This window comes from Protobothrops mucrosquamatus, unplaced genomic scaffold, assembly GCF_001527695.2.
Source record: "Protobothrops mucrosquamatus isolate PMUCROS unplaced genomic scaffold, P.Mucros_1.0 scaffold157, whole genome shotgun sequence".
Lineage (NCBI taxonomy): Eukaryota > Metazoa > Chordata > Lepidosauria > Squamata > Viperidae > Protobothrops > Protobothrops mucrosquamatus.
The window spans coordinates 102,439-124,787 of record NW_015386521.1 but is presented as its reverse complement, the minus strand read 5'-3'; the positions used below and the strand labels follow the sequence as shown (position 1 = coordinate 124,787).

At 45.2% G+C, this 22,349-nt stretch overlaps 3 protein-coding genes across 4 annotated transcripts in view; 1 reads left to right on the top strand and 2 right to left on the bottom strand.

Annotated features, from left to right (window-relative positions):
- Window positions 1-8,620, top strand: part of FKBP8 (FKBP prolyl isomerase 8) — a 30,737-nt gene extending 22,117 nt beyond the window's left edge. Inside the window, exons 5-9 of one of the 2 annotated variants that reach the window (XM_015813457.1) lie at window positions 1,421-1,638; window positions 2,159-2,331; window positions 4,118-4,195; window positions 6,372-6,509; window positions 7,469-8,620. In XM_015813457.1, coding sequence (XP_015668943.1) covers window positions 1,421-1,638; window positions 2,159-2,331; window positions 4,118-4,195; window positions 6,372-6,509; window positions 7,469-7,555 — 694 coding nt within the window. In that variant the 3' untranslated portion in view covers window positions 7,556-8,620. Of the gene's footprint in view, window positions 1-1,417; window positions 1,639-2,158; window positions 2,332-4,117; window positions 4,196-6,371; window positions 6,510-7,468 lie in introns of both variants that reach the window. The other variant, XM_015813456.1, reaches the window with a different exon arrangement.
- Window positions 8,621-12,419: 3,799 nt separating this feature from the next.
- Window positions 12,420-13,240, bottom strand: LOC107285287 (heat shock protein 30C-like). The gene has a single exon (XM_015813462.1). It carries the CDS (start codon window positions 13,180-13,182, stop codon window positions 12,562-12,564), a length of 621 nt encoding a protein of 206 aa, XP_015668948.1. The 5' UTR covers window positions 13,183-13,240; the 3' UTR covers window positions 12,420-12,561.
- Window positions 13,241-20,438: 7,198 nt separating this feature from the next.
- LOC107285286 (alpha-crystallin A chain) lies at window positions 20,439-21,926 on the bottom strand. Its single transcript, XM_015813461.1, has one exon. It carries the CDS (start codon window positions 21,728-21,730, stop codon window positions 21,188-21,190), a length of 543 nt encoding a protein of 180 aa, XP_015668947.1. The 5' UTR covers window positions 21,731-21,926; the 3' UTR covers window positions 20,439-21,187.
- Window positions 21,927-22,349: the final 423 nt, after the last annotated feature.

Below are 22,349 nucleotides of genomic sequence, written 5' to 3'. Positions count from 1 at the left end.
TGTGCAGGTCTTATATGTAGCTCCTGTTGCAAACATTGGAAAGCAGCAGCAGCAGCTGACATGCAATCCTGAGAAAAGATATAGCTGCTTTAATGTTTCCAACAGATAATCTGTGAGTGCCCATTTGCTCTGCGACACACATTTTGCCTTTTCAATCCATAAACGTGCACAGTCTTAGATCAGGGGTGTCAAACTCAATTTCATTGAGGGCCGCATCAGCATTGTGGTTGCCCTCAGGGGGCCGGGTGGGTGTGGCCAGGGTGAGTGCGGCCTACTGGGTGGGCATGGATGAAGTGGGTGTGGCCTACTGGGTGGGCGTGGCCAGCTTTACATCGTTCGTGTCAAGAGTGCCTGTGGGGGCCTGGGCAGGAGTGGGACAGATCTGAGGGTGTCTGGCAGAAGGGGGTGGGACCAGAGCAAGTGCCAAGGCATGGTCCACTGGAGGAGCCTCAGTGTTCCTCTCAGGCCATGCGGGGGGGGGGGGGCTAGATGGTGGTGCGGGCTGCCCAGAGCCCTGGGCAGCAGAGGTCAAATGCCCAGCCTGGCCCTTGAGCACCCGCGGCACCAAGTCCAGCCCCACTTCCTCAAGGCTGCTGCTCAAGATTCTCCTGGTTCCTCGCTGTTTCCAGACAGCCTTGTGGAGCTAAGACTGAATGCGTTTCAGCATAGATGGCCACCACAAAATTGTACATTGGCTCCCGGCTGGCCTGGGTCAGGGCCAAGGCAGAGGGGGCCGTTCCCTCACTGTTTCCAGGATGGCTTTGCGAGCCACATGAAACCACTTCGCGGGCCGCATCCGGCCCCCGGGCCTTGTGTTTGACATGTCTGTCTTAGATTATGGTTTAGTACAGCAGGGGTCCTCAACCGCCAGGGCGCAGCTTACTATCAGGCTGTGGCCTGTTCAGAGTCGGGCCGCAGAAGCAGTGGGCGAGTGCACACGTGTGGGCAACTCCACTTGTGCATATAGTGGGCAAGCGTGCGTGTGCAGCTCCATTTGTGCAAGCGGCAGGCGTGCACACCCACCACTCATGCAAATAGACCTGCACGCACATGTGTGCCTGCCATGCCACTCACATGGAACCATCCCCTCTTTTCCCCCCTCACTGGGCCACAAATCCAAAAGGTTGGAGACCGCTGTAGTACAGTGTTTCTCAACCTTTGCAACTTTAAGACTTGTGGACTTCCAACTCCCGTTGGAATTGGCTGGGAAATTCTGGGAGTTGAAGTCCACACATCTCAAGGTTGCAAAGGTTGAGAAACACTGGTTCAGTTTAGGTTGGAAAACGTTGCCTTAATATTTAGTGAACTTAGGGGCTGAATGAAAAGGACTCGTGCTCCGGCCACTCTTGGCCTGCATTAATGTTGCGTTAATTGAACCTTTGATCTGATCTGAGTGTATCTGTTGATCTCTTCCCAGCAGGAGTCCCGACATTCCTCCCAATGCTTTCTTAACTCTTGAGGTGGAGTTGCTGGCAGCCCAGGATGCTCCTGATCTGGAACTCCTTGGCGGGAAAGAGAAAGTCTCACTGGCTAACCGGAAGAGAGAACGCGGCAATTTCCACTACCAGCGAGCAGATTACGTCCTGGCTGCCAACTCCTATGACATTGCTCTCAAGGTCATCAACTCTAATACTAAAGGTACCTGATGTCCCCCCAAGAAGCCTGACGTCTACCTAGGGCAATTTGTTTTGTACCAAGTGCCGCTCAATAGCTGAGAACTAGCAACTTGATTCCTTATTTTAAAAAATGCCTCTTGAACTCTATAATATGAAGTAGGTGCCAATATAAATGTAGGTAGTCCTCACTTACAATGATTCATTTAGGACAGGGGTCTTCAAACGTGGCCCTTTTAGGACTTGTGGACTTCAACTCCCAGAATTCTGGGAGTTGAGGTCCACAAGTCATAAAAGGGCCAACTTTGAAGACCCCTGATTTAGGACAATTCAAAGTTATAATGGCACTGAATACCAGTAGTCCTCAACTTATATGACCACATAGAGCCCAGCATTTCTGTTATTAAATGAGACAGTTGCGAAGTCTACTCCAAAATTTCCACCCAGCGTGGAGCAGAGAAGAACTGCCCCCTGTCTAGTCCTGCCCCCTGTCCTGAATCACAGCCTTTCCCCTGTCCTAACTCTGCTTTATTTCCCCCCTGCAGTGGATTTCAGCACGGAAGAAGAGGCGGAGCTGGTGGAAGTGAAGATAAAATGCTTGAATAATTTAGCAGCTTCCCACCTTAAGCTGGACCATTTTGAGGCCGCCTTGCGATCCTGCAATCAAGTGTTGGAGCAACAGCCAGATAACATCAAGGCTCTGTTCCGAAAGGGAAAGGTAACAGGGGCCTTGGGGTCGAGGGTTTGTCAATGAGCTCAAGGTCCGATGGTGATTGGGTGACGGAATTGCCCATCAAAGGATGGCAGCACTTGGCACCTCCTCTCAGGTGATATTCCAGTTCAGGCGATCCTTGACTTACACCTGTAATTGAACGCGGAATTATGACTGTAAGTCATTGCAGCCGTTAAGTGGGTCCCCATGTGACCACACACGATTTCAGGACCTTTTTGTGGTGGTGTCAACACTGCTAACATTGGATGTTTTTTGCTTTGACAACATATGGAGGTGCAGCCATTTCCCTTTGCTTTGTTTTACTCTTAGAATTGGAGTTAGAATTAGATGATACTGGGGGGGAGGAGGAGGAGGAATGTGCATGGGGGTTCAGTTAGACATAACAATACTGTAACTAGTGTGAGAACCAAGGTTTTTGAAATGAGAGATGATAAGAATTGGCCGGGTTGGAGAACTGGAGGGAAAGTCTGCATTTCAAACTAATTGGAGAATGTGATTTATGACTGTAAATTAGATTAGGGAATTGTGCTTTGATACTATGTACTCAGGGCAGGGGAATTCAGATTTTGGCTTTGGCTATGTAAGTGCCGATGCTATGCTTCTCGAATAAAGATTCTTTAAGGTGAACAATGCCTCAAAGTTCTTTGAAGAGTTTCGTCTGTCGGAACCATGACAGGTGGTCATTAAACAAATCTCAACATCTTTTTTACATCGTGGTGACCAAAACTGGATGCAGTATTCCAAGTGTGGCCTTACCAAGGCATTGTAAAGTGGTATTAATACTTCACGGGATAGAATCAAGATCACGTGAAGTATTAATACCACTTTACAATGCCTTGGTAAGGCCACACTTGGAATACTGCATCCAGTTTTGGTCATCACAATGTAAAAAAGATGTTGAGACTCTAGAAAGAGTACAGAGAAGAGCAACAAAGATGATCAGGGGACTGGAGGCTAAAGCATATAAGGAACGGTTGCTGGAATTGGGTATGTCTAGTTTAATGAAGAGAAGGACGAGGGGGGACATGATAGCAGTCTTCCAATATCTCAGGGGCTGCCACAAAGAAGAGGGAGTCAAGTTATTTTCCAAAGCGCCTGAAGGCAGGACAAGAAGCAACGGATGGAAACTAATCAAGGAGAGAAGCAACCTAGAACTAAGGAGAAACTTCCTGACAGTTAGAACAATTAACCAGTGGAACAACCTGCCTCCAGAAGCGGTGAATGCTCCAACACTGGAAGTTTTTAAGAAGAGATTGGACAGCCATTTTTCTGAAATGGTATAGGGTTTCCTGCCTGAGCAGGGGGTTGGACTAGATGATCTCCAAGGTCCCTTCCAACTTTATTATTACTACTACTACTACTACTACTACTATTATTATTATTATTATTACTATTATTTCAAATCCAGTGGTTGTTAAGCAAACACTGTGGCTGTTAAGCAAATCCATTCTTTCTATGGGTTTCTTTTTCCGGAAACTGGAAGCAACTGCTGGAAATAGCCAAAATTTTTTTTACAAATTGGGGTCACATGACCACATAGCCACAAAGGTGAGTCTGTTGCCAAGTGCCCCAAATACAGTCACATGACTGTGCGTGTTTCTGTGCGTATGTGTGGCTATTGTAACTTTGAAAATGGGTTGTAAGTAACCTTTGGGGGCGGGGTCCATTTTAACTTCAAATCGTCGCTATCAGATAAGTCTGGCAAAAGCTTTAGAAAGACCTGTATTAAACCAGAGATTGCCCCACTTTTTTTCTCTATCTCCTGGTCTAGGTTCTGGCTCAGCAGGGAGAATACAGTGGGGCCATCCCAATCTTAAAGGCCGCTCTGAAGCTGGAACCATCAAATAAGGTAGGCCTTGGAATCTGACCGTAGCTGAGAAAACAAGCAGGGGCCTGTGAGCATCAAAGTGCCCATGAGCATCTTCCTTGAAGACACATCTGCCTGTATTTCTTTTAAGTTTTTTTCTTGCTTTATTTATTGAATCAGAACAAAGAGAAAAAGAGGAAACAATAAGAAAAAAAGGGGTGGGGGGGAAACATAGCAATCATACTCACACTCCTGGATCACAATCCAGGATGAAAGGATTAGCCGGTGACATCACTGTTGTCCGGGGAACGTCCAATTGCGGACTCCTTTCATATCTCCGGCAGGAGCTGGAGCAAAGGACGGGAGCTCACCCCACTCCGTGGCAGCACTCAGGTCTCAAACGTAGGCTTGCTAACCTCTGACCCAGTGCTTAACCACATGAGCCACTGTGCTTCTTCGCACAGCAATAACATATTATTATTTAATTTATATCCCCCCCTGGCTTTTCTACAACTCACAGTGTGTAACAATGCCTCTTATTTTCACCCAACAACAATCCTATGAGGTGGGTTGGACTGAGATAGAGTGACTGGTTGAAAAATCACCCGGGGAGCTTAAATGCTTAGGGGAGGACTAGAACTCACAACCTTAACTATTATACCAAACTGAGCCTTTCTCTCTTTCTCTCTTTATAACTCATAAACATACAGTACAATGTTTTTTTTTTATTAAACTCTCCATGTTTTGTTGTAATTGTCTATACATGATCTGTGGTTGGTTAGTTGCAAATAACAATTCCTTAGTTGCAAATAACAATTGGGTCTTGAAACAACAGACTAATTAGAATCATGAATTTATCTTTCCAGCGCTATGAAATACTGTTAGCAATAAAATGGCAGAGCGAATCCATTTTTTGTTGTCCAGCCATCAATTTCCAGGTAGTAAGAATATAGTTTAAAAGGATATGGTCAACCAAAGATATGAAAACATGACTCGAAAATTAAATATATTATTGCTTCTTTGCCAAATATAATCCCTTTAGGATATTGGATAAAAATTTGTTTTTTAACGAAAATTACTTTGCCTTTATTTCGTAAACGCCTGTCAACTGAAAATAATTATTGATAGTAACATGGTAAGTCCCCACAGGTAATCCTTGACTTATGACCACAGCTGAGCCCAATATTTCCGTTGCTAAGCAAGGCAGTTATTAAGTGAGTTGTGCCCCATTTTGCAATGGTTTTTGCCACAGTTGTTAAACAGATCCCTGCAGTTAAGTGAATCGTGTGATGGTTGAGTAAATCTGACTTTTCCCACTGACTGTGCTTGTTAAAAGCTGGCTGGGAAGGTTGCAAATGGTGATCGCAGGACCCCAGACTGATAGAGGACACTAAAAGAATACCCGTAGCTCAGGGTTGAACAGTGGAATCCTTGGTGCTCTGTGGGTTTGGTTGTTTGCTTGCAGACGTTTCATTACCAGACTAAATAACAACATCAGTGCTGGTGGGTGTGGGGTTTTCTCCCTGTTTATATGCAATAGCTTGCACTGAACAACCAAGCTCAAAGAACACCAGAGGAGTGATAGAAGATGCTTGGAAGGCCTGAGGTTGGAGAACATCTTCATCCATATTCCCTTTTACAAATGGTGGTTCTGCGGCCATCTTTTGGAAGGAGATCTTTGAGCACTTGGGAGGGGCAAGGAAAATTTCAGAAATACCCTCCCCCCCCACTGGGGCTACTTGAAATGGGATTCTTTGGGAGGGTGATAGTCAACATCTGGCTCAGATGAGTTTTTCCTGTCCTAAGGCTGCCTATGAAGAACAGACCACAAGGGATGTTACAGCCTTCATGCCCTGGCCAATATGCTTTTCTAGAATTGTGTTGGCAACTTTGCAGTAGATAGTTTGTTTTAGTGGTTAAGGCACCAGATTAAAAACCAGGAGACTGTGAGTTTTTAGTCCTGCCTTAGGCATGAGAAGCTGGCTGGGTGACTTGGGGCCAGTCTCTCTTTCTCAGCCCAAGTTACCTTACAAGGTTGCTGATGTGGGGGAAATAGGACGAGGAAGGGATATTAGATATTTGCCACCTTGAGTTGTTTATAAAAATGATAAAGGTGGGATATAAATTAAATAAATACCAAGTGCACTGATACGGAGTGTTCTCGCCTTCTTAATGGTACCCCCAATTATATCATATTCTGTTTTCCATTGGCCTCCAGACCATTCACACCGAGCTCTCGAAGCTGGCGAAGAAGCACGCTGACCAAAGGAACGTTGAGGCAGAGATGTACCGCAAGATGCTGGGGAACCCTGGGTCTAGCACCCAGCCAGCAAAGTGCAAAGATAAATCCTCCTGGGTAAGGTGGTCCGAAAGAAGTATCCACTGGGATGGAGTTGGGGAGAAAAGGGGCCATTGATTCGATGTCTTGCGTATTAAAGTTGTACGATGAGCATAGAAAGCCAGTGGGGGAGCTTCTGCAGGCCCTTGTGCCTTTCGCCCTTCGAATCGACGCAGCAGCCTATAGAAATTGCCACTTGCCTTTTATGCTCATTGCAAGAGGTTGCTTTCTACCTTCCAAGCCTAAACAGTTAAGGCCTGTTTATCTAAGGCAGTGATGGCGAACCTTTTAGAGACCGAATGCCCAAACTGCAACCCAAAACCCACTTATGCATCGTTGGGTGCCAGGTGGGTGTGGCCCATTGGCTGGGTGTGGCCTATTGGGTAGGCGTGGCCCATTGGCTGGGCGTGGCTACGGTGGTAACGGCAGACTGGGTGGGACTAAAAAGTTCAACCAATCAATTTTAACTTTGCAAGATCTTTTTTTTTCCAGTGAGAAGTTGAAATTGACTGATTATTTTTTTTTGCACACGGCGGCGGAGGCCTAAAGTGAAAAGGTTTTATAAAACCCAGCTGAAGGCCTAGGACTGGGGCGACGGCGCGCGTGCCCACAGAGAGGGCTCTGAGTGCCGCCTTTGGCACCCGTGCCATAGGTTCGCCACCACTGGTCTAAGGCAGTGGTATTCAACCTTTTCTTCACCACCAACCCGTTTTAAATACCTTTTTTTGCCACGGACCCCCTCCCCATGACTTAACTCAAGATTTAAATCATATTTTCAAGCCTTCGCGGGTCCCCTGTGATGCCATCACAGACGCCAGGGGTCCGCAGACCACAGGTTGAGACCCACTAAGTCTTTTTCTCCCTTCGGTTTCCTATGTTTCTGTGATATGCCAGTTCCTAGTCGTATGTCTTCTGTTCTGAATTTTGGCACTCACTTTTCTTTTCTTTTTTCTCTCTTTTTTTGTTCTCCTTCTCAGACAATTCCTTGGAAGTGGCTGTTTGGGGCCACTGCTGTAGCGCTGGGGGGCGTGGCCCTGTCGGTCATCATAGCAGCCAGAAACTAAGGCCAGCCTGCGGTTGATGACTTTCGAAGAATCAGGCTTGGAGATTTGGCCCGTTCTTCCTCCCAACTCCTGCCCCTCTTCCACCACCTGGCCCCCTCAAGGACTGGCATACGACTTTGCACTGGTGTCCCCCTCTGGACTGTAGGTTGACTGAGTGGGGTGGGCACAGCAGGCTTGGCTCTCCTGCCCAGAAAGGCTTCCCAGCCCCCAGAGTTGATGAGAACATCAATGAACCCTTTGCAGGAGATGCCCGGGGTGGCAAGGGAGATCTTTGCACCATCTGGAGCTGCAGAGGTGAGAAGAAAGCCAGAGGGCCTGGGTGTATTTTGCGGGAGAGGGTAGGAAAACGGGCCTTGGCTGGATGCTACCATTCACTTCTCTCTTTCTCTCTCTCTCTCTCTTTCTTTCTCTCTCTCTCTTTCTCGCTCGTGTGGGTTTTCTTCTCCTTGAGCTGTAGGTGGCCCCGCAAAGGATCCGTCAAAATGAAGGAAGGGAATTGCTGGGGCCTGCCTAGCAGGGGGAAAAGAAACCAGGGACTGCGGAAAGTTGCCTTGGCTTTAGAACAGACTTAGGAGGAGGAGCTTAGAAACTGTTTTTAGGCCTGGCCTTTAGGCGGGGTGTAAGAGGTCAGGACTGTGAACACGCTCCTTTAGTGCTCAGGATTGATTTGGGTGGCGCTAGATGGATTTTGGTTTATTCAGCAGCCTTCCACGAAAGCTTCCTTGGAGGACCTCAGGAGTCCATTCTGGTTTGTTCAGCTCTTTCCAGGTTTTGAAAACATGCCTGCAGGGAACGGGGTCTGGGTAACAATCACCCGGATTGTTTTCTTTTAGTTGTCTTCGGGAAGCCAAATCGGGGGCCAAGGAACCTCTCCCATCTTTGCTCGAAATTTGCTTTCCAACTTTACTGGTGGCTTTTCCCCTGACTGTCTGTCTCCTTTTTAAGCCACCAAACCCGAACCCAGTACTGCTTCTCTTTGGTACAGTTTTTCACACGCGCTCTACATTTTAAACTGTGAATACCTGCGACATCCTCATTGTTCTAATAAAGCAACATCTCTCAGCAGATTTTTTTTTAAAGCAATTCCTTTATTCCTGAAAGCAGCTGTGGAATCGTTCGTTTATTTATTCAGTTATTGCCCATTTATCTCCATTTAACTTTAGAAAGTCATAGAACCGTAAAGTTTGAAAATCCCAAAGTAATGGAACATGAACAGGGAAGAAAATGGAGGAGAAACCGCTCTTGGTATCTTCCCAGCCTTCCCCAAATTTGCACCTCCCCATGGGCAGGCAATGACCACTTCCAGAATTCTACAACCAGGATGCTGTTCTTAAAAGTGGTGTGTGTATGTATGTGTGTGTGTGTTTGTGCCTTATAGGGAGAGAGGGAAAAGTTCTATTACTGAAATACCAGCTTCCCTGCAACTACCCAGGGCTGGCCTGTATTACTGTTTCCTGCATATTTCCCCCCCCCCCCCAATTTGGTTTAGAGTACAGGTAGTCCTTGAGTTAACGACCATAATGGAACCTGCCCATCACAGTCAAAACTCATGACAGTTGTAAAGTCATTCAACCCGATTTTACCTTTTCTTTTTTTGTAGTGGTTTAGCAAACCCTGCAGTTAAGTGTTTCTCAGTCATGTATGGACTCCCAGAATTCCCTAGCCAGCATGTCACTTGATTGTGAGATGGGCAGCTATATTAATATGGACGAATGTGAATGAATGAAATCCAGGGGGTTGATGTCTAGATATCTCAAAAGCTGAGATTGAGAACCACCGGTTCAAAGGTTCCATTGTTGCTATCTTCCTTACGTATTTGTGGAGACCCTTTGAAAAAGCCCATGTTTTCCAAACACTGGTATTCATGTCCTTGAACACAGAGGTTTAACAACCTGCGAAAGGCCTTATAGGAAGTTTGAAGTTATTCAAGAAATCCACCCCTCCCCCTTGAAAGCTAGCTAAGGTGCTATCCTGTATTTTGGTAGCAGATCCCACAAATTAATGAAAGTCATTCTGGAATTCCTGCAAGACCATCTTAGCGAGGGGTCTTCAAACTTGGCCCTTTTATGACTTGTGGACTTCAACTCCCAGAATTCCTCAGCCAGGCATGCTGGCTGAGGAATTCTGGGAGTTGAAGTCCACAAGTCATAAAAGGGCCAAGTTTGAAAGCCTGTCATCTAAGCAGACATTTGCACTTGTTCCCATATGGCAGAGGTGGGGAACTATGTCCCTTTTATGACTTGTGGACTTCAGTTCCCAGAATTTCTGATCCAGAGTTGAAGTCCACAAGTCATAAAAGGGACATAGTTCCCCACCTCTGCCATAAGGCAACCTATCACCTTGTCTGCTGTAGCAAACTTTTATTACCCGCTCCCCCCACCCTTGGGAAAAAGATATAAAGACTTTTGTTAAAATAATGATACACAAATATAGTTAGGCTACTTCAGAGAGACCTGAAAATTCTATAAATAATAGGTATCCTACCGGATCAAATGCCTCTAGCCCACTCAGGAAACTGACAAGCAGGAAACAGTTGTTCAGTTTCGCTTTGGGATGAAGTAGTTACTATTGATATACTTAGAGCAGCCTAAAGAAAAGGGAAGCAGTTTTTCCCCCTCAAATACCACATGGGCAATGGGTGGGGAATTAGGGGTTTAAATTTTTTCTTGAGCACCGAACTAGGCAGACTACAAAGTGTGCAGTTTAAATGGGGATAGTTGGATCGCCCTCAATATACTCTTAACATTTTTATTTTTGTCAAATTTAGATACCACTCAACCCACTCCCACATTCCAGTCAAAACTGGAACCTAAAGACAGTGCACAAGATAAATTTGCCCTTGTTTCCATATCCTTGGCAGAATTGCAACATTAAACAAACCTGCACAAAAGTTCCCAGAGGGCTGTTTAGCTTAACACACCTCCTGGCAGTCTGCCTCTTCTTCAATACTGATCCAAGAAAAATGATCCTGTAAACTCACAATTTGTTCTGACATCCTCAAGCATCTGCCATAGACTGCCTTCCTGCCTTTGAATGTGGATCCAGGTATCATTCAGTAGATTTGACATTTTCCATATTTTAAAATACAGATAGGCCTTGATTTAGAACGATGTGTTTAGTGACCATTGGAAGTTACAAATGGCACCGAAAATTGACCAGTTATCACACAAGTCACATGATCAAAATTTGGCAACCAGCATGTATTTACAATGCTAGCAGTATTTGTGATCTTCCCAGCTGGCTTCTGACATGCAAAGTCAATGGGGGAAGTGGGATATGCTTTATGACAGCATGGTTCACTTAATTACAGTGATTAGTTCAGGGGTTTCAAAGTTGGCCCTTTTATGACTTGTGGACTTTAACTCCCAGAATTCCTCAGCCAGGCACGCGTGCCTGGCTGAGGAATTCTGGGAGTTGAAGTCCACAAGTCATAAAAGGGCCAACTTTGAAGACCCCTGGATTAGTTTATCGATTGTGGCAAAGGAGGTTGTAAAATCAGTCACAACTCACTTAGCAACCATCTTACTTAGCAAAGAAAGTTTTGGTCCCAAGTGTGGTTGTAAGTCAAAATCCACTTGTAAACTATTGTAGTTCTCGTTTAGCAACTATAATTGGAACCGTCAACTATTAAGTGAAGCCATCACTGTGAAACTGCAACTCTGCTTATCTTTTAGCTTTTCTTTGCTGAACAGACCTGCAGATTGTAAATGCCAGAATTAATCACAAAGTCACTTTTTCTTCACCCTCATAACTGCAAATGGTTGCTAAGCAGGCCAGTCAATAAAGGAGGACTACCTGTGTATAGGCAACCAACTGACCATTTATTTCCCTATCTTCCTCCAACAGCCAGTCCTTGGTATCAGGACCAGCTTTATTTTATTAGGAGGAACCACCATGTTATTCAATCACTAAGTCATGTCTGACTCTTCACAACCCCGTGGACTATAGCCCCCCCAGCCCCTCCTTCCATTATCTCAGTTTGTCCAAATTCATGTTCATTGCGTTGGTGACACTATCTAACCATCTCATCCTTTGCTTGTCCCCTTCTGGCAATCCACTCCTTTATCCTTGTCAAGAAAACCCCATGGATAGTATAAAAAGACCACTGACATAGCAAACATAGCCTGCACTACAGCTGCAGTGGCCCCTACATGAGGTTTGAATAAGTAAGTAATCAATTTTTCCATTCAGAATAATGCTATAAGTAATCATTTTTTTTCTATTCTGAATAATGCTAAGTTCCAAACAGGAGACAAACTTTCATATTAGCTTCTTCCCATCCTCACAGTCCTGCAGAAGATGAAAATGGGATTCTTCCAGAGGGTGCTCGGGAATTGCGTAGTGATGCCATTTCCAGTTTCTTATTCTTAGATACTATTTTAAACACTTCAACCTTTTAACCTGTTCCTTTTTTTAATACTCTGTAAGCCACTTAAGAATCTGGTTTCAGGCAGTCAAGATTATTTTTTTTTAATCAAAATAAGTTTATTCTTTTAAAAAAATACAATGTCTACTTTTGTGTCATACACAGCATCACACTTAGTCACAATCATACTTTACCATCATTTAAGAATCCCAACTGCTGTTTGTACAGTACAGCACAACCTCTTTTCCCTCCCACCCACTCCCTTTATACCAGTGTTTCTCAAACCTTGACAATTTTAAGGCATGTGGACTTCAACTCCCAGAATTCCACAGCCAGCAATGCTGGCTGTGGAATTCTGGGAGTTGAAGTCCACATGCCTTAAAATTGTCAAGGTTGAGAAACACTGCTTTATACAGTCTGTTTTCAGCACATCCTCTGAATTCTTAAGTTTATCCTAAGTTGGTGCTGGACCCACAGAACACAACAGTCAGAAATGCGTCCCCGGGTAAATGGAAAGAGGCTTTATTGTAGACAAGGAAAGAAGAGAGTCAAGGCTGCAGAGACTTTTCTAAGCTAGCAACTGAGAGCCTGCTCATTTTCATAGGGCGATTCTAAAGGCGCGGTAGGAACATCCACACCATCAGTGCTCCTTGGGCTTGTCCTCCCCGCCGGGACTCGGATCGGCTGGTTTCACATCGATGGGGATGGTTTGTTGGGCGGACTCGGACTCGGCCAGGCGCGGGGCCTCGATGCACAGCTGTCCATCCGGATTCAGCGAGCAACTGATGGCCTGAAGGTCCACATCAGGAGGCAGGAGAGTCTCCCGGCGCAACTCTTGATGCTCCACCCAGAAGCCGCTGTCTTTGCCCTGGCTCTCCCTCTGGCGCTTGGCGGTCACCGTCACTTTCCTCCCCTCCAGGTTCACCGTCATCTCCTCGGGCGTAAAGCCGGCCACGTCCACCGAGACGCGGTAATGGTTTTTCTCCCCGGCCGGGCAGGTGTTCTCCTCCGAGGCTTCCTTCTGGCTTTCGCGCTCCCCGAAGGGCAGCGGCGTCGCCTGGAAGAAGGCGCGGCTCATCTTCTCCATCTCTTGGAATTGCCTCTCCATGTCGCCCATCACGCGGTCCACGAAGCTGGGGCTGGCCGGCCACAGGAGCCTGCACGCCGGTTGCGGCTCGCTGAGCCAGACGGGGCCTAGGCCGGGCAGAGGCCAACGCCGCAGCGGGAGCATCCGAAGCAGGACGCGAGAGTAGCTCGCCATGGTGGCAACGCAGAAGACGCTCCCCCAAACAAGACAAGAGACCACGAGCTCGATTTATCTCTGGCTGGGCGAACAACCCGGTGCCGCCTTTTATAGTCCCACCAAGCCCCGCCTCCTCAAGCGGCTAAAGCGGCGCGGCCTTGGTTGTGTTTATGACGCAACAGCGTGTAAGATGTTTCCAAACAAGTCTGGAAAGCCGGCGGTGGCTCCAGAGGCGCCGAGAAGAAAGAGTAAAAAATCAAGGTCGTGACAGTGCCAGCCCCGCTTGCTCCTTAATCTGCCTTAAGGGCAAACTAGGCAAAACGCGTTTGCGCTCTAGCAGCTTCTAGAAAAAACCCAGTTTGTCCTAGACACGGGACAGGCTGCTCGGTCGGCATTCACACACCTCCAAAGCTACCAACTATTTTTCCCCCAAGGCTAGCGGTGTCAATATTGCCAGGAGCTGGCCCGCTGCTTTTGAGAATGGAGTCCAGAAAAACACAGTGGTGTGGCCTCAGTTTCAAAACCCGGCCTTTCCCCTCTTCTTCTGTTCCAGATGTTTTGTACAATAACCCTGCAGAGGAGCGTCAGCATTGGGTTTTTTTTTGAGAGGATACTAAGAAGAACATGGGGCATAAAGACTTCCCTTCACCCTAGAAATGTGCGAGACGGGGGATGAGTTAAGACTCCATGTGCAGAGATTGGTAACTGCAAACACAGAACAAAGCTCTGGAGTCTTAATTTTGCTTCGGGAGAGGCAGCAAATCCTCAATGATATACAGTGTAGAAGCAGGTGGATTTAAGGATTAGAAAGCCTAGAGAGACTTTTTTCTCTTATCTTTCAAATCACTGCAAAAGAAGAAAAAAAAAACCCATCTTTTTGCTGCCATAATTTTAACTTTTTTGCTTAAGGAGATCCTCAGTCATCTAAGTCATGATTGTCCCAAAGGTGCTTTTCCCAAAGGCAACTGGACTTTCTTGACTTTTTTCCTTGAAAACTTTTTACTTCTCATTCAAGAAGCTTTTTCAGTTCTGTACATTTTCTGTACATTCCGTACTTATATTTTTGCCCATTATTCAGAGTTTTAAGAAAGGAGAGGATGGCTTCATCCAAATTTTCAGATAGACAAGGCAAAATTATCCATGGGAAAATGGGCCATTTTGCCACCTAATTTAATGGCATGCTCACAAATGGGGTGGCCTGTATGGAGATACAAGGGAACATTTAATGCCCCCAGATAGTGTGTGACTGCTCTCTGCTGATTAAGGGGTGAAGATCAATTGCAACATGTCACCTAGTCTGCACACCTTTCCTGTTCAAACTGCATCAGTGCATCAGACAACTTATGTGACCCAGTCATGCACCCCATGAGAAACAGGAAAGGTAAAATCAGTTGATCAGGATGATATACCATAACTTCTGGTTTATTCATTTTCAGTTTATAACATTAGAACCACATCTAATCCAAAATCCAATCTGGGCAGATGGAAAGATTTGTCTGCATTGTGTTGTCAGAAAGTTCTTGGTACATGTGATAGTTGAAACTGGAATACAAATTCAGAGAGCCTAGAGCAGCCTTAGCCTTAACACCACAGTATAATAAACTAGGATATTGCATTAAGTCCTATCTCCTGCTGGTGCAAATCTATTAGCAAATGAGTCCATGGCAGTGGTGGGATTCAGCCAGTTCACACCAGTTCAGCAGAACCGGTAGCCCAGGCCCAGAATGGACTTCCGGAAGCGGCATCCACACAGAGAACCAATTGTTCACAGATTTGAATCCCACCACTGGTCCATGGTGACTTTTTTCCCACCTGTAATCTTGTACCATCATGTGTCAACACATGAAATGGAAAAAAAACAGTGCTCTGCATAGTGGAGGATGTTACTCTATATCTTATTTTGGGGTACAAGTTTTGAATTCAAGCTGTTCATATACCGGTATGTTCTGTATAGCCAACAAAGAAGAATATGTGTGTGTGTGTGTGTGTGTGTATGCATGTGTATGCGTGCACATGTGTGGTTTTTTGTGTGTGTGTGTGTGTGTGTATGCTAGTCCAGCGGCCCCCAACCTTTTGGGCACCAGAGACCAGTTCAATGGAGAGAGGCTTTTCTGCAGACTGGAGGGGACATGGTTTCGTGTGCTGCCTGCATCCCGTATGTGTGCACGGATGGGGCTTCGCTTGTTTGTGAGGACCGGTTTCTGGCACGCTGCTGACCAGTTGTCATCCACAGATTGGGAATTGGGAATCCCTATTCTAGACATTGTTGATTCCTGGTGACTTTCTGGACAAATCCCTGCAGTTTTCTGGGCAAGACAAGTGGTCTGCCATTGCTTCCTTCTAGGGCTGAGAGAGAGTGACTGGCCCAAAGCCATTCAACTGGCTTTTTGCCTAAGGCAGGACTATAATTCACAGCTGCCCACTTTCTAGCTTGCTACCTTAAACACTAGAGCAGGGGTAGGCAACCTTGCCTCTTTTATGACTCGTGGACTTCAACTCCCAGAATTCCTGAGCCAGCATACCTATGCTGGCTCAGGAATTCTGGGAGTTGAAGTCCACGAGTCATAAAAGAGCAAAGGTTGCCTACCCCTGCACTAGACCATACTGGCTTTCAAACAGGAAGAAGGGAAGTAGAAACTACCTTTAACTTGCTCACAAGTAGTCCTAATGGCTAGTTTTTATAGAGGGCAGATCATTCAGGATGCTTACAGACAAAACCTATCAGGTAATAGCACTCAGTGACAAGATTTCTAAATAATAATTGGTGTATAATGTGTTGTCTGGACCCAGCCAATTAGGGCTAAGTGAATAAATCTTGTTAAGGAAATCATGACAATACTCAGCATTTTTTGAGGGACTGCCTCATTCCAATTACCTTCATATGTTCCATCAGGTCTAGCACAAATGGCGTATTGCGGTTCGCGTCCACAAAGGAGTGTGGTATCTGATGGGACCAGGAGGAGAGCATTTTCTGCTGCAGTGCCCACTCTTAGTAACATCATTCCCCTGAAGTCAGATTGGCCAGATTGGTTGTTCACCAAAGCACCAGAGGGAAGGAGGAGAAACAATGGTTGGAAACTGATCCAAGAGAGAAGCAACCTGGAATTAAGGAGAAACCTCCTGATAGTGAGGACAATCAACCAGTGGAACAGCTTGCCTCCAGAGATCGTGGGCACTCCATAACTGGAGATTTTAAAGAAGAGGCTAGACCAGTGATGGCGAACCTTTTAGAAACCGAGTGCCCAAACTGCAACCCAAAACCCACTTATGCATCGTCGGGTGCCGGGTGGGTGTGGCCCCTTGGCTGGGTGTGGCCCATTGGGTGGGCGTGGCTGCGGTGGTAACGGCAGACTGGGTGAGACTAAAAAGTTCAATCAGTCAATTCCAACTTTGCAAGATCTTTTTTTTCCCCACGAGAAGTTGAAATTGACTGCTTGATTGAACCTTTTTTTTTTGCGGAGGCCTAAAGTGAAAAGGTTTTATAAAACCCAGCTGAAGACCTAGGACTGGGGTGACGGTGTGCGTGCCCACAGAGAGGGCTCTGAGTGCCGCTTTTGGCACCCGTGCCATAGATTCGCCACCACTGGGCTAGACAGTCATTTGTCTGAGACGGTATAGGTTCTCCTGCTTGAGCAGGGGGCTGGACTAGAAGACCTCCAAGGTCTCTTCCAGCTCTGTTCTATTCTATTCTATTCTATTCTATTCTATTCTATTCTATTCCATTCCATTCCATTCCATTCCATTCCATTCCATTCCATTCTATTCTATTCTATTCTATTCTATTCTATTCTATTCTATTCTATTCTATTCTATTCTATTCTTTGACCTTAGAATAGAAGAATAAAATACTTTATTTGGCCAAGTGTGGTTAGGCACACAAGGAATTTGTCTCTTGTATAGAAGCACTCAGTGTACTTGTAAAACAACAGAGACAAAACAACAACCTTCCTGACGAGCCCAAAGCCATGGGGTTTGCCATCTGGCCTGGACATCCTATGACATTGTTGGAGAGCCTGCTAAATGGTTGTATTTCTAAGAAAATGATGGCACTCTCCCATAGATTATACTTTTAATGGTTTTAGTAGTTTTAAATTTTTTATTTATCTATTTATTTAATTTTCCACCCCCCGCCATCTCCCCTGATTAATGCTTTAATGATTTTTGTGGCTATTTTTTTTTAATTTTGAGAGAGGGGATTTTGAACTCTGCATGCCACCCAGAGTCACAGTGGTGAGATCTATGGCTATATAAATTTAATTAATATTTGCCTAGTGGTGGTTTAATTAAGGCCCAGTTGGCTGGCTATGCATAGCGAGGAAAACATGCCCATAACAGAGATTTTAAAAGCCATTTTCGGGTTTTCTTGGTGGCTAATATCAAATCCTCAAGTTTAGGTTCTGAGTTATCTGGAGAAACCTAGGCAGAGGGAGAAAGTGCTGGAACTTCTTACACTCTGTTGCATCATTCAGGAATCTTGGCCTGTTTCCAGGCGACAGGAGTGATTTTGTGTATGTCTTTTTTCTCAATCTCCACCAGGTGGCAAAGTTGCTAAAACAATTTAAATAATTAAAAGTCATGGCAGGTTATAGAACTGAACACAATCACAGACAGCCTCTGAGTGTTCTTAAAATGATCCATTTACAGGAGAGAATAGAATAGAATAGAATAGAATAAAATAGAATAGAATAGAATAGAAAAAGGAATAGGAACGGAATGGAACGGAACGGAACAGAACAGAACAGAACAGAACGGAATAGAATAGCAGAGTCTGAAGGGACCTTGTGGGTCATCTAGTCCAACCCCCCACCCAAGCAGGAGACCCTACACCAGTGGTTCTCAACCTTTTTAATGCTGCGACCCCAACCAGTCGTAAGTCGAGGACTAAACCGGTCGTAAGTCGAGGACTAAACTGGTCGTAAGTCGAGGACTAAACCGGTCGTAAGTCGAGGACTACCCAACCGGTCATAAGTCGAGGACTTTCCCTGCCCGGGAGCGCCGCGCATGCGTGGTTCCGCCCCCTGCGCCGGCCGAGGCGTAGCTGGCAAGCGGCAGAGACGGAGCAGGTCGACTACCAGCTGGCCCAGCCCAAGGGAGGTAAGGCACCTGCCGGAAAAGGGGAAAAAAATGGCGGACAAAAAAAATGGCGGACAAAAAAAATGGCGGACAAAAAAAATGGCAGATAGCCACTGCCCTACACCATTTCTGACTGGAATTACAGGCAATCCTCACTTAATGATTGTTCAAAATTACAATGGACCTTCCCAGAGCTACTTATGACTCCATTTCAAATTTCCGACGGCTGCCTCCACCTGCCCACCTCCTGTGGTTACATGATCACATTTTGGGCGCTTGGCAATAGCTTCACACTTATGGCTCTTGCAGTGTTCTGCAGTAACATGACTGATTTACAGTATTTTTGGTGGGTTTCCAGCATTTTCTCTTGGTTTCTGGGGGGGGGGAACACCCATTGGAGAAAACTGCCACATTCAGTTAGTGTTCCTTTAATGACCGCCACAAAAAAGGTCGTAAAATCAGGGATGGTCCTGTGGTGATCCGCTTAATGACCACCACGACTTACAACAGTAATTCTGGGGTCAATTACTCTTGTAAATCAAGAGTAATATTTATATTTATCACTAGCAAGACCGTCTATTGTAATTTGTTTAAAACCCTAGCTTCTGTAACGGAGACATGCTGGCTTTTCTAAGCAGAAATTTCCTAAACAAGGAGTAAGCAAGAGCAGTTGTATTCCTCCAGATCAGGGGTCTTCAAACTTGGCAGCTGGCTGGCTGAGGAATTCTGGGAGTTGAAGTCCACAAGTCTTAAAAGTTGCCAAGTTTGAAGACATTTGCTCCAGATATTTTGAATTACAGATTCCCTTCACCCTCACCTGCTCAAAGCCAGTGGTCAAAGACTCTGGAATGCTATTAATTGAATTAACTAATTATTGATACAGGCAGTCCTCGACTTACAGTCATAATTGAGCCCAGAATTTCTGTTGTTAGGTGGGACAGTTGTTAGATGAATTTTGCCCCATTTTACAACCTCTCTTGCCACAGTTGTTAAGTGAATCACTGCCGTTCTTAAGTTAGTAACACGGTTTAGTGAATCTGGCTTCCTCACTGACCTTTGCGTGTTAGAAAGTCGCAAAAGGTGACCACGGTCGCACCCGTGACCGTGGGACATTGCAACCGTCATAAATATGAGTCAATTGCCAAGCATCTGAACTTTGTTCACATGACCATGGGGATGCTGCAACGGTCGTAAGTGTGAAAGACGGTCATAAGTCACTTTTTTTCAGTGCCGTTGTAACTTCAAATGGTCACTAAATGAACTGCTGTAAGTCAAGGGTTACCTGCAGGGCTTTTTTTCTCATAGAACGCCCAGAACGGAGTTCCGGCACCTTTTTTGGATGGAACCTTGTAGGGTAGGCAAGGCGGGTTGTATGATGTGTGTGAGTTCCGGCACCTTTTTTTTTTTTAGAAAAAAAGCACTGGTTACCTGTATTTCCATGTTGTTCTCCAAAACAGCTCCATGACGTGCAACAGGAATAGTTGAAAGCCTCAAAGCCATGACAATTAAAACATATCACAATAAAACTAATAGGCAGAAGTAAATCATGAAAGAAAAACCTAACATCCCCCAAATATTCCCTTCCAAAGTCAGTTTTTCACCTCATTTTGGAAACACAGAGGGGCCACCACTGAGAAGACCCCGTTTGTCTAATTCTGTTCTGAGTATATAAAAACCTTAAATTTTCAGCAGCTAAATTTATGAGTTACTGGCTAATATGAAACTTATAATGGTCACTTAAATGGACAAGTTTCATACTTGCTGACGCTGTGGAATATTGGAATTTTAAAATTCAAATACATTTATAATGGAAAATCAGAAAAGGAGCTACTGTGCTATGTAAGAAAAATATGTATGCTGAAAAAAAAAATCATTGGTCAATTATGCTGAATAACTTTAGATCCTGTTAGTTATTGTACTTGGAAAAGAGCTGTGGAATCTGAGGTGGCCGATTTATCTTTTTCCTGTGGTGGTTGGTTACCTGTTGCATAAAGGACTGAGTCAGCCGTATTACTCATCTTACAGCTTTAAGACGTGCTCAGTGTTTGAGTTTCTACAGAGCAAGAATTCAAATGCTAAAAATAAAACTGACCAGAATACCTGGAGAAACACCTAGTCAAATGCCTTCATTTGATACACCCATTTTACAAATGAGGAACACTGAGGCTGAGAAATGAGTAGAACAAAGAAGAGAAATATATATATTTATTTATTTGCTTTTTCAGGAAATGGATTCCCCTTAGCAAAGTCCTGCTTAAACATACAGAGAATTCCCAGTTTACATTCAGACAATCTCCAATATTCATCTGAGAGCTAGGATTCAAATCTGCTTCTCAATTTACCCTTCAAAGAAATGTTATCCATTGCTAACTGCTCCAGTACTGTATTGTCTGTTTTGGCAAAGGAAGGATGTTGGGCTGAATAAATGGGACTATTCTGATTTTTTTTCTTCATTAACTAAAGTAAACCCCTTTTCAACTTCTTCCCATCCTCCTTTATAAAAGACTTTCTGATCAGGTTCTTACCCCAAAAGCAAATTAAATCGAATGCTTAGACATTGGGAGTGGTCTATTCAGTAGGTAAAACTGTTTACAAAGCTGATAAAAAACTTTTAAAAAAGGAAAAGCTGGCAACCTTTTGACTGAGCAGCAAAAATATAAATATTGGACTGAAACAATCTTTCCAAAACCCTTTTACCACGACTGACCAACATGTCCATATCACCTTTAATTATTCTACATCGCAAATTCTTTCCATGAGAATTCTGGTAAATGAAATAATTCTCTCCAACTCTGCTACCTATCCCCACCCCCCACCATTTCATTTGAGAACTGATCACACCCCCGCAGGGCGTATAATTCCATATCTAAAATATTTATTAGCAGTGCATTTTTTTCTTTAAGGTTCTCAGCAACGTCGTTTTTAAAAAGTCTCTTCCGTCCAGCCTCCTTCATCCCTGAGCCCGGCTGTCTTCTGTGCGTGTGGATTCTTCAGCTGCTGGTTGAGGTTCGTTTCTCACTCGGTTGACCGCGATAGGCACCGTCCTCATGGCTGATTCTGTCACGGGACCTTCGATGCGCAGCTCTCCGTCGCTGGAGATGGAGCAACTGAGCCGATCTCGGTCCACGCTCTGGGGCACGTCCCACGCCCTCCGGAAGAGTTCGTAGCGAAAAGGTCCACTGGGCATCTCAGTGGCCTTCCTGCCCGTCAGAACCACTTTCTCCCCTACCAGCTTCACCACCAGTTCCTGGGGGTCAAATCCAGCCATATCTTGAGTCACCGCAAAGGTGTCATTGGCGCTTGGTGTCTCCAAGCTGTGGATGGTTTCGTGACTGACCATGCTGGTGGTTGTGGGTCGCCAGTTGCTGGTCAGGAGCTCCCACATAGCGTCCATCTCACGCTCCAGCTCCTCAAAGAGCGAACTGGTCCGGGGCCATAAACCTCGGCTTCGCAAGGAGCTCTGAGGGCCTGTCAGGTGCAATCGGCACAGCATCTTGGATTCTCGTCTCGATAAGCTGAGCCTGGTGTGTCTCTTGAATGCTTGGAGCTGCTGTATGCTCTGCCTCCAGGACTCGGCTCCCTTTTATTTAAATCCTCCCCTCGCTGGAATATTTTTGATGTGATGCTTCCTGCAGTAAAGAATTCCACTCATCACTTAGGCACCAGGACAATTACTCAGCCACCCAAACTGGTACCATGAGACAACTTCTCCCCAACTTTCAGCGCTAGCCTCATTTCTTTGGCCTCTGCCTAGTTTATAATTAGGATAACTTTCGCTCTCACTCCGTCCAAAATAGAATCTGGAGTAATGCAAACCAAGACGGGAACAGCTGCTGCCAGTAAACACCCAGACGACATTGCTTAAGTACAAAGGCCTTTATAAACTAATCTGGTTTTTCCTCCAGAATTAACATTTTTCCTTAGGAATCAGAAGAATCAGAAGAAATAGCTAGCTAACAAACATTATATTATCTCATGGACTCCGAATGAAATATTAGACTGCTATAGTTCGTGTACAGGTAGTCCTCAATTTACGATCACAACTCAGCCCAAAATTCATGCTGCTAAGTGAGACATTTGTTCAATGGGTTTTGCCCCATTTTGCGACCTTT

Excerpts from the sequence above, each read along its gene's own strand:
- LOC107285286 (XM_015813461.1), bottom strand. The coding sequence starts at position 21,730 with ATGCTGTGCCGATTGCACCTGACAGGCCCTCAGAGCTCCTTGCGAAGC.
- LOC107285287 (XM_015813462.1), bottom strand. The coding sequence starts at position 13,182 with ATGGCGAGCTACTCTCGCGTCCTGCTTCGGATGCTCCCGCTGCGGCGT.